This window comes from Antechinus flavipes, chromosome 5 (assembly GCF_016432865.1).
Source record: "Antechinus flavipes isolate AdamAnt ecotype Samford, QLD, Australia chromosome 5, AdamAnt_v2, whole genome shotgun sequence".
Lineage (NCBI taxonomy): Eukaryota > Metazoa > Chordata > Mammalia > Dasyuromorphia > Dasyuridae > Antechinus > Antechinus flavipes.
In genome coordinates this window covers 260092786-260110675 of record NC_067402.1, presented here as the reverse complement: position 1 = coordinate 260110675, position 17890 = coordinate 260092786, and the positions used below count along the sequence as shown (strand labels likewise).

General features: G+C 38.0%; 1 protein-coding gene and 1 pseudogene across 1 annotated transcript in view; one reads left to right on the top strand and one right to left on the bottom strand.

Annotated features, from left to right (window-relative positions):
• Positions 1–1617: 1617 nt before the first annotated feature.
• LOC127538750 (dnaJ homolog subfamily A member 1-like) lies at positions 1618–2691 on the bottom strand (annotated as a pseudogene).
• A 3176-nt stretch (positions 2692–5867) lies between these two features.
• LOC127538749 (ankyrin repeat domain-containing protein 7-like) overlaps positions 5868–17890 on the top strand; it is a 32940-nt gene continuing 20917 nt past the window's right edge. Inside the window, exon 1 of the mRNA XM_051962494.1 lies at positions 5868–9772. Coding sequence (XP_051818454.1) covers positions 9549–9772 — 224 coding nt within the window. The 5' untranslated portion in view covers positions 5868–9548. The remainder of the gene's footprint in view (positions 9773–17890) is intronic.

The window sequence follows — 17890 nt, the reverse complement described above, 5'->3', positions numbered from 1 at the left end:
GCTAAGCACAACAAAATAAAACTCAAAACGAATGGCTCTCATCTTGCATTTGATGTACACAAAAGATCCTTTGTGGTTGTGATCTAGTAAAACAAATTAAGTCTAAGTAGAGCAAAATTAACATTAGTTGACAATCACCCTGCATTCCCCAATCAACATTTAAGAGTTACTCTTTTTCTTCCCCAATTCAGTTCCCAAACAAGCAATTCCTTAGTAGAAACATTGGGGTTCCGAATACAATGAATAGAGAGACCCAGAGGTAGTTTTGACTAGCATTGTTTCTTTCTTTCTTTTTTTTTTTAAATAATAACAGTATGATGGCAAAACAGAAAGGAATTTTTTCTAAACCCTCAGATTTGGTATTATTGTAAATTGTAAATTAAATAAAATGCCTTCCTAAAGACTGGGGGTTTTAAATTTATCCCTGGTATATACCACCTGGAATCAAAATTATTTGTTAAATACAGACACCACTTAGGCAACACAGCATAAGTATAACAATAAATCTCAACATGACCCACAACCATATAGACCAAAACATCATCATATTAAAATTTTCTCATGGTAAATTCAGTACACAATTTTCATTTTCGAGTTTAACAATCATAAATGCGTTTGTACATTTGGTCAATCAAGAATCAAACCTCAGTTTAAGCCACTGCATATACACATTGAAACAAAAAATACAAGTTATGAAAAATGCTTGGGCGCTTCTTTACCACAGGGAAATAATTAATGATATTAAACTATCTTGCATACTAAACATGAGAAACTGCAAAGTCAGCATTTTATATTACTGACATAACTTTTTAAAACACAACTATATTTGAATATTACAACAAAACAATAGCTATTAGTGAGGGTTGTTAAATACTTATAGTCCTTCTGTTATGCCACAGTTCTCTTTAACTGTCCTGACTCAGTTTCCTTGTACAAATTTCCCTTGTCTCAGTCTCCCTAATTACTCCCCTAAGCTGTAAATCTCCCTCTGGTCCATGAAGGCTGAGGACCAATTCGTCTAAGGTTATAAATTGTTAGCCCAAGCAAGATAAACAAGAGAGTAGACCTCCTGATTATCTTCTGTCCTTGAGAACATCCCTCTAAAATATTCCAAGATATTTCACTAACATCTTTATCTCTGGGTATTCAGACATCCTGTCTCTGGGTTCCTTTTTGATTCATAGCCTTTTCCAGCTGGGCTTTCCCGCTCTTTCCTACTCTTTCCTTCTTCTTTTTCTCCAAAAGGTATATAAAGGTTAGAGATTCTCCATTCATTGCTGGAGAATGGTGGCTGGCAGATGGATGCTGGACGCTGGATTCTTTGAGATGATAGTCTCCTCCAGACCTGGGACCAACATGAATTCCTTGGTCCCAGTATATCTTTATCTCTGTCTGACTGGATAATTTGAGATGAGAGTCCTGTCCAATCAATCTTACTCTCCCATTAGTAAAATATTAAAAACTCTCTAATCTCTCTCCTGCCTCAGTTTCTCTGGCATTACATTTCAATCATTCACTATTGCATACAAAAGCCAGCATTACAAAGAAGAGTATTTTCTGGCCCCCATTAAGAGGTTTGACATTGACATCCCACCTCTGGGATGATGCTCATCACCCTCATAAACATCTTCCTTGAGATGGGTCAAAATTCACCTGTTCTACCTGATTCATATATTCAATCTCTTCTACTTCCTTTCTTTCAGGTAGCAACTTTTCCAACAAAGATAGCTTATCTGATGAAAGAAAGCCATTTTCTGGGAAGTTTATCTTAAATTCAATTATTAAAATTCCTTTTTCATAAGGTTAATGCTAAATTAGCATACCTTCATTCAGCACACATTTAATATCTCCATGTTTAACAATTTGACCAGCTTGGGAAGTAATGACTATAGTTCTGTTGTCAAGATATCCATACATGGGAAAAGGTCATTACCTTGTCATATAAATATAGCATTATCCTTTTGATCTAAAACAATGATAATATCTCCTGGCTCAAGTCCTGGTTCCTGATCACCTTCACCATGGAATGTCATCTTCTGACCATCTTTCATGCTCTTGTCAATATAAACCTCCAGAATCTTCTTCTCTAGAACTATTTTCCTTCCATTACAGCTTTTGCATCTGTCTTTAGGGCTGCTTTGTTCCCCATGCCCTTGGCATTCCATGCAAACTGATTGAATTTGCTGAACCATTCCAGGTCCTATCTGGTGAATTCTTATTTGTTTACCAGTACCTCTGCAATTGGGACAGCATTCTACAGCTCCTTTCTTACCACCCTTTCTTTCTCATTTATCACAAATTACATTCTTTTGCAAAGCCATTTTCCTTGTTGCACCATTATATAAATCCCTCAAGGTCCTTGACAACTGATGAACAACATTTTTACCTCTCCATTCCTTTTGCATTCTTCCACCTCCTCCAAAACAACATGTCAAAGATAGCCATTGGAGAACCAAAGCCATCAACAGAACCACCCTCTTTGATAGCTTGTTTTCCACCTTTGTCATAAAGTCTCTTTTCTTTGCATCAGAAAGCAGTTCATCAGCTTGAGAAATCTGTTTGAACTTTTCTCCTTCATTTGAATTCATATCTGGGTAATATTTCAAGGCTAATCAATGTCTTCTACAGTTCTTCCTGGGAGGCATTGGGTTTTATCACCAAAACGATATAATAAATAGTTTCCTTCACCATTTTGGATAGCCAGGTAGCAATGCTCACAGTATGCCGGGGTCAAAATGTCCACGTCTGGGGTGGGATGAAAGAGGACCCCCCCAGAAATTGGTGGGGATGTTTGTTGGGGAATCAAGTGGAAGAAAGAGAAGATTGCGGGATGGGAACCTGAGCTCTTGTGTGTCCAGCACGGGCAGAGACAGTTGCAGCACTCTGCTTCTCCCCATTTTACAGATGTGGAAACTGAAGCAAACAGAAAGTGAGTGTCTTCTCCAGGGTCATCTACATAGAAAGCATTTGAGGCTGGCCTTGAATTAAGGTCTTTCTCACTCTCTGTCTTGCTTTCAATCCACTGAGTTCTACAAATGCAAAAGACTCCACAATTATGCTAACTTCCCCACATCAAGTACAATGGCTAGCTACATATTCCTTGGCAAAAGCCACAAAGAACCATTACCTCCACTAATTTTTGCCCTACACCTTCCTTCACTCTTTCCCCAGTGTTCAATTTTGAGACAAGCCTGACATTCAAATAGCAGAAAACAGCAATTAAATAGGAAGCTGTTAGAATATCCATTGGCTCTTCCCCTCCCTTCTCCTCACTGCCACCCTGCTTCAAAGGGGAAATGGCTACAATTTACCTGAGATTTGCTTTTGAGCATCTAGGTTCTCTTCAATGGAAAGAAATTAAAAATGCCATCCCATGCCTTAACTAATAGGACTTTTTTTTTTCCTTTTCCCATAGAAAACATTGAGAGAAAGCAAAGGAGAGCAGAGGAGAACTAGAGTGTACATTTAAAAAATTTAAATAGGACTTGAAAATTCAACTGGAAGCCAAGTTGTAAATTATAGTTATCTACTAGGAGGTTTACAGTAAGTCTTCGCACATAATTCCATTTGAAAATTGTTCAAATTAACAATTTCACCTTTTTCATGAACAGGGTTCGATGAAACACTGTGGTGTGTGTGTGTGTTTCCAAGGCAGATCTTTCCCAGTGGCTTCTCTTTCTCAAATGCCAACTCCTTCTTTTGCTCCAATCTGCTGCTACCACCACAACTGACCACTTCAATAAACACTATAGCCACAGTTTTAGTGGCCTTCCATGGCCTCATGACCTTTTGAAATTTACAAGGTCACCTGGGCTCATCCATCTTAAGGTTTTGACTCAATCATCTAGTGACTTTGGAAAAGCTAAGTCTTCCATCATTCTCTTAATCTACTTTCCCATGAATCTTTTTGAAGAGTCCTTACAATTACAAACCAAAAAGGAAAAAGAACATTTGGGGATGGGGACAGGGGATTGAACTTCCCCATTGGTTCTCCAGTACAAAGTATGTACAAATAATGACTTCTCTGAAGTTGGTCTGCATAGTCACTCTATTTGAAGTTCAAAGTTTCATTGGTTCTGGGCCAATTCAGTCATGTAGTGCAAATCCAACTGATGTATGTGACCGCTTTATAAGATTCAGGACTTGCATTAATTGGAACCAAATTAAGTTCTGCCTCAAAAAACAATGGGAAGACAACATATATAGACTCAATCAGATAATCTAAATCTCAAAAACATCTGGAGAATAGAACACACACATGTCCTATAAGTAGAAAAAAACAAAGAGAAACTTCAAAAGAATGGCTTTATTAAATTTGCCATCCAAAGAACTGGATTCACATCTAGCCTCTTTCACTTATCTACCGTTTGCCTAGCCAAGAACTATAACTATACTTAAAAAGTGCCTTTTTCTTATGAATTTGCAGTAAAAATAGAGCCAAAGCACATAAAGTACTGTATGAACCTTAAGATACTAGGTATGTGAGAGCTATTAGTGTCACCAATTGTGGTGTTTTCCTTCTTTAAAATGTAATGGTTCTCTACTTCACTCACTATACTGTAATGATGTAATTGTATTAGGGTATTTAAACTGGGGACAAAGTCAGACTCTGAGGGAGACTGGTTCAGACTGCAGACTGTTAGATTGCTGGAGGAGACTGGGTCAGACTATGATAGACACAGAGTGTGTAAGAGAAAATGAAGACTTTAGACTCTATTCTTGTCCATTCTCGTGGTGTCTACCCTGGTGAGACCAAGGCCCTTCCAGAGGACCTCCAGAAAGCTAGCCTGAGCATTAGCCAGGTGCCTGGTTTCTTTGGGCTTTTCTACTGGACTGGCTGGCTGCTACATCCCATATTGTCATGGCTCAAACTTCTAGCTCTGTTGGGGATTCTATCACTTCTTCCTAGAAACAGATATGGCCAAATAAAAAATGGCTGCTTTTATTAAGCTACTACTCTTTGTGTCAGCAACAGGTACAAAGAAATGAGGGAGCAGGGATTGTCCTTATTCTAGAAGGTTAATCAAGTGGAAGAAAGAGAAGATTGCGGGATGGGAACCTGAGCTCTTGTGTGTCCAGCACGGGCAGAGACAGTTGCAGCACTCTACTTCTCCCCATTTTACAGATGTGGAAACTGAAGCAAACAGAAAGTGAGTGTCTTCTCCAGGGTCATCTACATAGAAAGCATTTGAGGCTGGCCTTGAATTAAGGTCTTTCTCACTCTCTGTCTTGCTTTCAATCCACTGAGTTCTACAAATGCAAAAGACTCCACAATTATGCTAACTTCCCCACATCAAGTACAATGGCTAGCTACATATTCCTTGGCAAAAGCCACAAAGAACCATTACCTCCACTAATTTTTGCCCTACACCTTCCTTCACTCTTTCCCCAGTGTTCAATTTTGAGACAAGCCTGACATTCAAATAGCAGAAAACAGCAATTAAATAGGAAGCTGTTAGAATATCCATTGGCTCTTCCCCTCCCTTCTCCTCACTGCCACCCTGCTTCAAAGGGGAAATGGCTACAATTTACCTGAGATTTGCTTTTGAGCATCTAGGTTCTCTTCAATGGAAAGAAATTAAAAATGCCATCCCATGCCTTAACTAATAGGACTTTTTTTTTTCCTTTTCCCATAGAAAACATTGAGAGAAAGCAAAGGAGAGCAGAGGAGAACTAGAGTGTACATTTAAAAAATTTAAATAGGACTTGAAAATTCAACTGGAAGCCAAGTTGTAAATTATAGTTATCTACTAGGAGGTTTACAGTAAGTCTTCGCACATAATTCCATTTGAAAATTGTTCAAATTAACAATTTCACCTTTTTCATGAACAGGGTTCGATGAAACACTGTGGTGTGTGTGTGTGTTTCCAAGGCAGATCTTTCCCAGTGGCTTCTCTTTCTCAAATGCCAACTCCTTCTTTTGCTCCAATCTGCTGCTACCACCACAACTGACCACTTCAATAAACACTATAGCCACAGTTTTAGTGGCCTTCCATGGCCTCATGACCTTTTGAAATTTACAAGGTCACCTGGGCTCATCCATCTTAAGGTTTTGACTCAATCATCTAGTGACTTTGGAAAAGCTAAGTCTTCCATCATTCTCTTAATCTACTTTCCCATGAATCTTTTTGAAGAGTCCTTACAATTACAAACCAAAAAGGAAAAAGAACATTTGGGGATGGGGACAGGGGATTGAACTTCCCCATTGGTTCTCCAGTACAAAGTATGTACAAATAATGACTTCTCTGAAGTTGGTCTGCATAGTCACTCTATTTGAAGTTCAAAGTTTCATTGGTTCTGGGCCAATTCAGTCATGTAGTGCAAATCCAACTGATGTATGTGACCGCTTTATAAGATTCAGGACTTGCATTAATTGGAACCAAATTAAGTTCTGCCTCAAAAAACAATGGGAAGACAACATATATAGACTCAATCAGATAATCTAAATCTCAAAAACATCTGGAGAATAGAACACACACATGTCCTATAAGTAGAAAAAAACAAAGAGAAACTTCAAAAGAATGGCTTTATTAAATTTGCCATCCAAAGAACTGGATTCACATCTAGCCTCTTTCACTTATCTACCGTTTGCCTAGCCAAGAACTATAACTATACTTAAAAAGTGCCTTTTTCTTATGAATTTGCAGTAAAAATAGAGCCAAAGCACATAAAGTACTGTATGAACCTTAAGATACTAGGTATGTGAGAGCTATTAGTGTCACCAATTGTGGTGTTTTCCTTCTTTAAAATGTAATCGTTCGCTCTGAGAGCAGGTTTCTCGGGGAGGTTTTCTGGAGGCAGCCTTTGTTTCAGTTAAAAGTAATAATTACTCCAAATGCAGCCGGGTGTTAAAAGTTCAGATCTTGTATTGTCTCCAATACAGCCCCCTTAGTTTTCTTAGAGACCTATCTCTCTGCTTGGTTCCAAGAGCTCTCTCCGATTTTCTCCAAATCCAAAGGTTTGTCCTTCAGCCTCCAGCCAGCACAAAGGTGGAAAATGGAATGAATCTCTTGTCTCCTTGTCTGGGGCTGGGCGGTTTTCTGGAGAGCCTTTCAGACCAGCCTTGGTCTCAGTGGGGGAGGTGCAGGAGGCCAGCCACCACGGTGGAATGAATGAATCTGGTTGTGCCTCCGAGAGAGGGCTTCTCCTGAACTAAACTCGACTGGCTCACTGAAGCTCTATTTATGCTCCTTCTCTGATGGTGGAATTCTGGGATCCGAGAGTGGAATTATGGGTTTTCTCCCAGAGTGCTCTCTGGCCCTAAGAGCTTTTTGCTTATATGAGCTCTCTAAAGGTGTGAACACAAACATTGTTTCTATCAGTTCTACTTAGTACCTTGTTTCAACTTCTGGCCCATAACATCTCCTCGTAGGATCAGATCAATCATACTGAACCATGCTAAAGTAGATAATTATTGTCTCTATCAACTTTAGTGATTTAACACTTTGTAAGGATTCCAACAACCAATAAGTGTAAGAGGAATTATTTGTCCATTTTCATCTATTCTATTTTCATTTGTATTCCTTAAAAGTTTATGAACATGTTTTTCAACTTCCACAAATCTCATACTAGGTTTTGCCTCTATATTTGAGTATTCACAGATTAGATTTACTTGTTTATTCTTCATATACATTGGTCTTCTCTTCAATAAGAAGCATATATATTTTCAAATAATTATATAATTTGTGACCATTTTTCTGTCCACAATGTATACATAGTATAATATGTATATGATAACGGAGTCTGTTACTTGCTCACAGGCCTCTGAACTAGCCAAACTATTGTCCAAATCTATTGAAACTTTATCATGGTACTAAATGTTATGCATTTTATGCATTATATGCAATTTAGAGACAGTATTGAAGTTCTACAGGATACCATCAGGTAAAGCACAAACAATGCAGACTATCCCTTGAATAGATACTGATGGAACCATCTCCAAATATACCAATGCTGACCACAGGATTTACAAACGATGACAAATAATCCCTACTGAGACCAAAAGACCTACAGGATGAATTGATATTTTGGTTTGTTGGAAAGAATGACTAGAAGGAAAGGCAAGGGAGGGGAGGGAAATGAGGACTAGAGGGAGGGAAAGAGGGACTAGGAGAAGAAAAAGAAAGAGGAGAAGGGGGGGAAGGTAAGCAAAAGAAGAAAAGGGAAAGGGAACAGTGAAGAAGAAAGGGGAGGGGGAAAAGGGGACAAGGGGATGGAGATGAAGAGGGAGAAGGGGGAAACGCAAGACCATGGAGAAACATCATCATCATCAGCAGCAGCAGCAGGGGGTAAGAGGGGCGTGTCATCCTAGTGGGGATATGTCATTTCTGTATTTTCAGGTTCTGTGAATCTGGAGCTGAAAGCAATCAGTGTGAGCTGGTGGTGCACAGGATAAATTTCCCATCATTAATGGAACATAGGCGCAGGGAAACGCAGGAGAAGGCAAAGGCCAAGACTAGATAGATAAGAACCTGCATTGTTTCCCTTTGAAGAAATCTCCTTATATTTGGGAGGTTGAGCCCATGTCAGTAAAACAAAATACTGCTACCTTCTAGTCCACATTATATGTGACTTAAAAGCAAAGCAGACCTCATCAATGTTCCTCCTAGAACATAACATCGATAAAAACATAATACTCTAGAGGGAATCTCATTAGCCCAGATTTGAATGGGACTACAGAGGGTATACATAGCCTTAAGGTATGTTTAAATCTTTCAACTGAAAGTGGTATCTCTTTCCATTCCATTGAAGTGTTGGAATCCTTCCCTTCTGTTCCCTCCCTTAAGAACAGCACCAATAAGGCGATTTAAATTCTGTAGAGGATGGGCTTGAACCCAGGGCTACGTGGTGGAGACCGGGTGTGTGGCTGGTTGCCTCGTATAAATGCTTCCCCGACACACTTACGGGGTAGGAAGAATCAGAAGAGGCACTGGACTGCATTTGTCCATCCGGGCCCCTAGGGTCCTTTTTAGGGTGGGCGCTTCCTTCAGTTTCACAGAATTGTTAAAAGGCTGCAAGAAACTTGGGAGATTATCGAGTAGAATCTCATTTTAGAGAAGAAATCGAGGCTCCGAGAGGAAGTGCTCTGCTCATTACAAAAGTAAGCAATAGAACAGGTCCCGAGATTCGAACGCGAGAGCTCCGGGTCTCACCCGCCCTCGCGACCGGGAGCTTTGGACTCCTCGAGCTGGGAGCTAACGGATCCGGCTCCCGTTAAGCTTACCAGTGCGTGACTTGATCCTTTATCGCATCCGCGTGAGCCTCGTACCTTTACCTGACAAAGGCACGCGTAGTTCAGTTGCTCTGCTGCCTTTGCCAGAGTTGCAATCAGCTCCAGGGCTGAATCGGTTTTTAACTGTTGCGGGCTCACGGGTCTCTAAACCTTGGGCTTCGGATTATTGACATTTCCCCTTTTAATTCCCCCTTTAATTCTACTTTTATTTTCCCCTTTAATTCTCCCTTTAACACCCCCTTTAATTTCCCCTCTGAGTAGTCTGAGGGGCGCGAGCGAGGACTCCTCCCTCCCTGCCCTGAAACCTGCCTCCACGATGAAGATTTTCAATTTCGGCAAGAAGAAGGGGCAATTTCCATCTCGCCCCTTCCAGCTTTCGAGTTCCTTTGGGGTCCAAACACGCTACCCCACCGAAGGATACCTGATCCGGAGCAAGGACCTCAGGAAGATCCACAAAGCTGCCTTGCGTGGGGATGTGGCGAAGGTGCAGCAGCTACTGCTGCAGGGAAAAAATGTGAATGATCTGGATAAAGTGAAACGGTAAGAGAAAAGGTTGGGTTAGAGGGAGAAAAGGGAAAGCCCCCACCGGAGGTAAGACATCTCTCCACAGGAGTTCGTGAACCGCATCCCAATTAACCCTCGGGAAATCAAAGCACTTCAGCACCTAGGCTAGGGTCAGGATAGTAAGTCCCAAAAGCGGGCTTCACCTCTCCTTCCTGCCTAGTCACTTTTAATGAATTGGAAACTCCATTTGGTGTTTCCTCAAGTTAACTAACATTCTTGATCAACAGGAATGTGGGAGCAAATACTATTCCCATCTGTTGAAATGTTTATACATCTAAAACGGCTTTGTCAGACTATCCATGAGGATATTTGGGGGATTTTCTTGGGAAAACGAATAGAATGGTTTGCCATTTCCTTCAAGTTATTTTGACAGATGAGGAAATTGAGGCAAACCAGGTCAAGTAACCAGCTCAGGATCACAACTTTAAATATCTGACATCAGATTTGAACTCAAGAAGAGGAGTCTTAATGACTCCAAGTCCAGAACGCTTGTTTGCTGTGCCACTTAGCTGCTCCAGCTGGTGAAATATCACATGATCTGTGAAGAATAAAAGTTTCAAGGCAGAAAATTAACTGCACTTTTATTAAGATCTGTTTTATATATATATATACACACATATCTATCTTAGACACTGGATTAATAGCAACAGATACAAAGTAATTGGGGAGCAGGGATTGTCCTTATTCTAGAAGGTTAATCAAGTAAGGGACTAATAAGCAAGGGAGCCCAGGAAGCGGAAGATCTGATACTTGGGGAGAGAACCAGCAGAGAGCAGTATTACGCAACTTAGAAGGTAATAACAAGGAGAAAATGATTTCCAGTTTCAAAGACTTCAGAGGTTAAAAAAAAAAAAAAAAAAAAAAAAAAAAAAAAAAAAAAAAAAAAAAAAAAAAAAAAAAAAAAAAAAAAAAAAAAAAAAAAAAAAAAAAAAAAAAAAAAAAAAAAAAAAAAAAAAAAAAAAAAAAAAAAAAAAAAAAAAAAAAAAAAAAAAAAAAAAAAAAAAAAAAAAAAAAAAAAAAAAAAAAAAAAAAAAAAAAAAAAAAAAAAAAAAAAAAAAAAAAAAAAAAAAAAAAAAAAAAAAAAAAAAAAAAAAAAAAAAAAAAAAAAAAAAAAAAAAAAAAAAAAAAAAAAAAAAAAAAAAAAAAAAAAAAAAAAAAAAAAAAAAAAAAAAAAAAAAAAAAAAAAAAAAAAAAAAAAAAAAAAAAAAAAAAAAAAAAAAAAAAAAAAAAAAAAAAAAAAAAAAAAAAAAAAAAAAAAAAAAAAAAAAAAAAAAAAAAAAAAAAAAAAAATCGGATTATTGACATTTCCCCTTTTAATTCCCCCTTTAATTCTACTTTTATTTTCCCCTTTAATTCTCCCTTTAACACCCCCTTTAATTTCCCCTCTGAGTAGTCTGAGGGGCGCGAGCGAGGACTCCTCCCTCCCTGCCCTGAAACCTGCCTCCACGATGAAGATTTTCAATTTCGGCAAGAAGAAGGGGCAATTTCCATCTCGCCCCTTCCAGCTTTCGAGTTCCTTTGGGGTCCAAACACGCTACCCCACCGAAGGATACCTGATCCGGAGCAAGGACCTCAGGAAGATCCACAAAGCTGCCTTGCGTGGGGATGTGGCAAAGGTGCAGCAGCTACTGCTGCAGGGAAAAAATGTGAATGATCTGGATAAAGTGAAACGGTAAGAGAAAAGGTTGGGTTAGAGGGAGAAAAGGGAAAGCCCCCACCGGAGGTAAGACATCTCTCCACAGGAGTTCGTGAACCGCATCCCAATTAACCCTCGGGAAATCAAAGCACTTCAGCACCTAGGCTAGGGTCAGGATAGTAAGTCCCAAAAGCGGGCTTCACCTCTCCTTCCTGCCTAGTCACTTTTAATGAATTGGAAACTCCATTTGGTGTTTCCTCAAGTTAACTAACATTCTTGATCAACAGGAATGTGGGAGCAAATACTATTCCCATCTGTTGAAATGTTTATACATCTAAAACGGCTTTGTCAGACTATCCATGAGGATATTTGGGGGATTTTCTTGGGAAAACGAATAGAATGGTTTGCCATTTCCTTCAAGTTATTTTGACAGATGAGGAAATTGAGGCAAACCAGGTCAAGTAACCAGCTCAGGATCACAACTTTAAATATCTGACATCAGATTTGAACTCAAGAAGAGGAGTCTTAATGACTCCAAGTCCAGAACGCTTGTTTGCTGTGCCACTTAGCTGCTCCAGCTGGTGAAATATCACATGATCTGTGAAGAATTTAGAAAAAAACTCAACTCCCATTTAATTACAAAAGACGGGAGAAATGTGGGATGATAGTGGGCATGAGTTCATCAAGTGTAGTTTCTTTGGTGAAGGGGGGATAAGACAAGGGGATTTTTTGTAGGCAAGCAGGGAAAAAGCCAGGATGTACTGAAAAATGAAAATAAGTGAGAAGAGGAATGGTAAGTATGATAGAATGGTATCACATGTATAGAGAGAGGGATTTTTATTGGCAAGGAAAAAGCCAACCTCTTCATGTGAGATAGGTGAAGGAAAAATACTGGCAGAAGACATTTAGATGAATTAGATGAGGAAGGTGAAAGAGGGAGATCTCAGGGAATGGCTTCATTTTTTTTTCCAGTAAAATATGAACAGAGATTTTTTAGCTGAAAAGGTACCACAGGAGATTTGAGAAGGGATGAAAAGGTATGAAAGAGCTGCTGTGATGGCAGAGTGAATTATTTAGGGAATTATATTAAATGGGCTGCCTTGGATCAGTGAGAGCCCAATTGAGGTCAAGTATCATACATTTTTAGTGGCCCTAATCAGCACAATTGCATGATTTTCTTCAGCCTTATTGGGCAGAATGTGCATAGAAAACCTGAGGCTTAGAAGGACATTGTTGGCAATATAAGTGAATCAATGAAAGGCAATGTTGAGTTGAAAAACCATCCTGAATAACTCACCAAGATGCAAACAAATACATATAACCAAGATACATACGAGCTAAATTGGGAGTAGTCTCAGAAGGATAGCAGTAGTTTTAAGGGAGATGGAAAAGGCTTTTTGCAAGACTTTTGCTAAGACTTGAAGGAAGCCAGGAGGAAGAAGTGAGAAGCATTCCAGGCAAGGAGACCATAGGTAGAGTTACTTAGTATCAGCAGATGGGAGTGCTATGTGTGAGGAATTTAGAAAAAAACTCAACTCCCATTTAATTACAAAAGACGGGAGAAATGTGGGATGATAGTGGGCATGAGTTCATCAAGTGTAGTTTCTTTGGTGAAGGGGGGATAAGACAAGGGGATTTTTTGTAGGCAAGCAGGGAAAAAGCCAGGATGTACTGAAAAATGAAAATAAGTGAGAAGAGGAATGGTAAGTATGATAGAATGGTATCACATGTATAGAGAGAGGGATTTTTATTGGCAAGGAAAAAGCCAACCTCTTCATGTGAGATAGGTGAAGGAAAAATACTGGCAGAAGACATTTAGATGAATTAGATGAGGAAGGTGAAAGAGGGAGATCTCAGGGAATGGCTTCATTTTTTTTTCCAGTAAAATATGAACAGAGATTTTTTAGCTGAAAAGGTACCACAGGAGATTTGAGAAGGGATGAAAAGGTATGAAAGAGCTGCTGTGATGGCAGAGTGAATTATTTAGGGAATTATATTAAATGGGCTGCCTTGGATCAGTGAGAGCCCAATTGAGGTCAAGTATCATACATTTTTAGTGGCCCTAATCAGCACAATTGCATGATTTTCTTCAGCCTTATTGGGCAGAATGTGCATAGAAAACCTGAGGCTTAGAAGGACATTGTTGGCAATATAAGTGAATCAATGAAAGGCAATGTTGAGTTGAAAAACCATCCTGAATAACTCACCAAGATGCAAACAAATACATATAACCAAGATACATACGAGCTAAATTGGGAGTAGTCTCAGAAGGATAGCAGTAGTTTTAAGGGAGATGGAAAAGGCTTTTTGCAAGACTTTTGCTAAGACTTGAAGGAAGCCAGGAGGAAGAAGTGAGAAGCATTCCAGGCAAGGAGACCATAGGTAGAGTTACTTAGTATCAGCAGATGGGAGTGCTATGTGTGAGGAACTGTTAGTCAACCAATATTAAGTGTCTACTATGTAACTAACACTCTGCTTGCAGCTGAGAATACAAAGAAAGGTACAAGACAGGCCCTGCTGTCAGAGCACTCACATTTCAATGGGGGAGACAATGTGAAAACAGTGAAGTATAAACATGATACTCCATACAGGATAAACTAGGAATAAACAACAGAGGAAGACTTCAGTGTTAAGGGGGATTGGGAAACACTTATTGTAAAAGATAGGATTTTAACTGGGACTTGAACATATCATAAAAGGTGGAGAGGAGAAAGGAGAGAATTCCATGGGAGGGGAGGGGGGCATCTAGTGAAAATGCCTGGAGTCAGGAAGTGAGTGATTTGTGCTAGGAGGGGCAAATGCTTACTTTCTCAACCAAGCCACTAGAGACAACAGGCTAAATGGGTTGTACACATTATAGAGCAGAAAGAGACACTCATGTTTACAAAAAGTGTAACTCAACCTACAGTTTGCTCAAAATCTTTTCTGTGACATATTCAAAGGCTTGCCATCTCTTCAATTAATTTTTCTTTAAATAATTCTAATAAGAATTCTTCTATAATCCAACAATCCTGTTTCTTGAAAATATGTTTATCTCTTCAAGTTAAAGATCCAGAACATTAACATATAAAGACAGGTGAACATGTATGAAGTTATGACTGTGATGTAAGGAGACTGGTGTGTCATGTGTAGTTTATAGAATCAGCTTTTTTACTCTCTCAGCATACCTCATATAGCTAATGAAAAGTGTAAGTTTCTCAAGGGATATAGACAGGATTATGTGATTTAATAATAAAGAAGAAATTCCTTTGATCACTGCAGATCAATATTTTCTCTGCAACTTCAAATTTTGTGCTTTGGTCAATGAGAAGTTAACTGACTTGTCCAGGGTCATACATAGCCAGTGTATGGAAGAAGTAGGACTTGAACCTAGTAGGTCTTGCATACTTCCATCTATCCACCATACTGTGCTGCCTGTTTTGATTTAACCATGAATCTCAAAAATTATACATAGGGAAGTTAAATTTCACATGTATTTTTTAAAGGACTTTTTTATTAAATATTGAAAATCTGTGGCTACAAAGTTGATTATTCCAAATACATTATTCACTATTCAATTCACAAATTGAATTTTGTATTGTTTATTAATTTATGAACATATGCAAGTAACTAAATGTGTTTTTTAAATGTACATACATATATACATACCAACACACCTCAGGTTCATCTGCCCACCACTCCCAAGCAAGCTACATTTAAGAAAAGATGTATTTCATCCAGCCATTCTGAAGAGCGATTTGGAACTATGCTCAAAAAGTAATCAAACTGTGCATACCCTTTGATCCAGCAGTGTTTCTACTGGGCTTATATCCCAAAGAGATCTTAAAGAAGGAAAAGGGACCTGTATGTGCAAGAATGTTTGTGGCAGCCCTCTTTGTAGTAGCCAGAAACTGGAAACTGATTGGATGCCCATCAATTGGAAAATGGTTGAATAAATTGTGGTATATGAATATTATATGGAACATTATTGTTCTGTAAGAAATGATGAGCAGGATGATTTCAGAAAGGCCTGGAGAGACTTACATGAACTGATGCTGAGTGAAATGAGCAGGACCAGGAGGTCATTATATATGTCAACAACAATACTATATGATGATCAATTCTGATGGAAGTGGCCCTCTTCAACAATGAGATGAACCAAATCAGTTCCAATAGAGCAGTAATGAATTAAACCAGTTACACCCAGAGAGAGATCTCTGGGAGATGAATATGAACCATTACATAGAATTCCCAATCCCTTTATTTTTATCCGCCTGCATTTTTTGATTTCCTTCACAGGTTAATTGTATACTATGTGAGAGTCCGTTTTTTTTTTTTTGTACAGAAAAATAACTGGACATGTATCCATATATTGTATTTAACTTATACTTTAACATATTTAACATGTATTGGTCAACCTGCCATCTGGGTGGGGGGAAGGAGGAGAAAAATTGGAATAAAAGATTTTGCAATTGTCAATCCTGAAAAATTACCCATGCGTATATCTTGTAAATAAAAAACTATAATAAAAAAAGAAAAGATGTATTTATGTATACATATGTTGATATACTGAGTTGCACACACATATCCCAGATATACATTTGTCTTTCCTATCCCTGCTTACTCTTTCATAAAATTCTATACCACAACCAGGCTTACTTATTACTTAATCTTCTGCCACACAGGATTCCTCCCTCATCTTCTTCAGTCTCAAGCTTTGCTTTCTCATTTGCCCATCTCCCCTCCCCCCTTTTTTTCTTTACAGATTTTGGAGGGTGCTATACCCTTCATTGGGTACGTGTGTGCATGCGCATGTATGTGTTTATACTTATATAGTTGCTTATTGAACCCATTCCCGATGTCAGTAGGTTTTCAGAACTAGGAGCCCTCCTCCCCTCTCTAATTCCTTTGTGTCTATTCTTCCTCTACATCTTATTTGTATAACATGGTTACAATTTAACTTTACTCTGCCAGTCTTTATTTTGAGCTACCCTAATGTTGATTTAAATTGTAAACATAAAGTACACTTTTCCCATGTAGCAAAAAACATAAAGAATTTGTCCATGTTTAAACAGTTTGTCCATGTTGAGTTAAAATTGCTCTTTGAGGGACAGCTAAATGGTATAGTTGATAGAGCACCAGCCCTGAAGTCAAGAGGACCTGAGTTCAAATCTGTCCTCAGACACTTAACATTTCCTAGCTGTGTGATCCTGGGAAAATCACTAAATTCCAATTGCTTCAGCCAAAAAAAAAAAAAAAAAAAAAAAAAGCTCTTTAATATTGGCTTTTATATATTACATTTTCTGTGAAGTATGGGTTTGATTAATAGAAAATCCTGAAAATCTGCAACTTCCTTGAATGTCCATTTTTTCTCATTCAGAATTATAGATAATTTTCCTGGATATGATATTTTTGGCCTCAGGTCTAGGGTTTTTTTTTTTTTGTTTGTTTGTTTTTTTTTTTTTTGAGTTCTTCTATAAATATTCTCTGGGCAGGAAACCATTTCACATTATTCTTTGGGGTGGAAGTTTTTTTTTTTTTTGTTTGTTTGTTTGTTTGTTTGTTTGTTTGTTTTTTGCTTGTTTGTAGATATCATTTCAAGACATGTGGTCTTTTATTGTAACTGCTTATAAGTCTTGTGGAATTCCAATTGTATTTGCAGTATATTTGAATTTTTTCCCTTGATTCTTACAGAATTTTCTCTTTGGGGAATTTCAAAATTTGGCAATAGTATCTCTACGTGTTTTCCACAAAGAATTTCTTTGAGATGGTTATCAGTGGATTTTTTTCTCTTTCTACCCTCTTCTCATGTTCTATCACTCCAGGACAATTTTCCAGGATTATTTCTTGCATTATTGTGTCAAGATTGTCTTTTTGATCATAACTTTCTGGAAGTCCAATTATTTTTATATATTTTTTTCTTCTTAATCTTCTCTACAGATCTGTTGTTTTTCCTTATGAATTGTTTCACAATCTGGCCTATTTTCTTGTTCTTAAAAATCTGTTTTGTTATTTCTTGGTCTCTCATAGCTTCACTGACTTCCCCTCAAATTCTAATTTTCAGAGTTATTTTCATCTTTAAGACTTTTTAACCTCCTTTTCTAATTGGTCAAATCCCCCAACCCCCTATACTCCTCTTGTTTGTTTTGGATGGTTTTAATTTTTTTCTTCAGTTTTTCCTCAATGTGACTTATTTGATTTTTTTTTTTTGTTTGTTTTTTTTTTTTTGAGTTCTTCTATAAATATTCTCTGGGCAGGAAACCATTTCACATTATTCTTTGGGGTGGAAGTTTTTTTTTTTCCCCTGTCTTTTCTTTTTTAACTAAAGTGTCCTGCTCCAGAGATGAATCTTGGTCTTCCGTGTTGAAATAATCTGTTTCAAAGGTTGGCTTCTTTTTACTTGCTATTTCATTTTTTTTTTAAATAAGAAGTATTAGTCTAACTATCTCTCATCTTGGGATCAGCAGATGGTGCCTTAA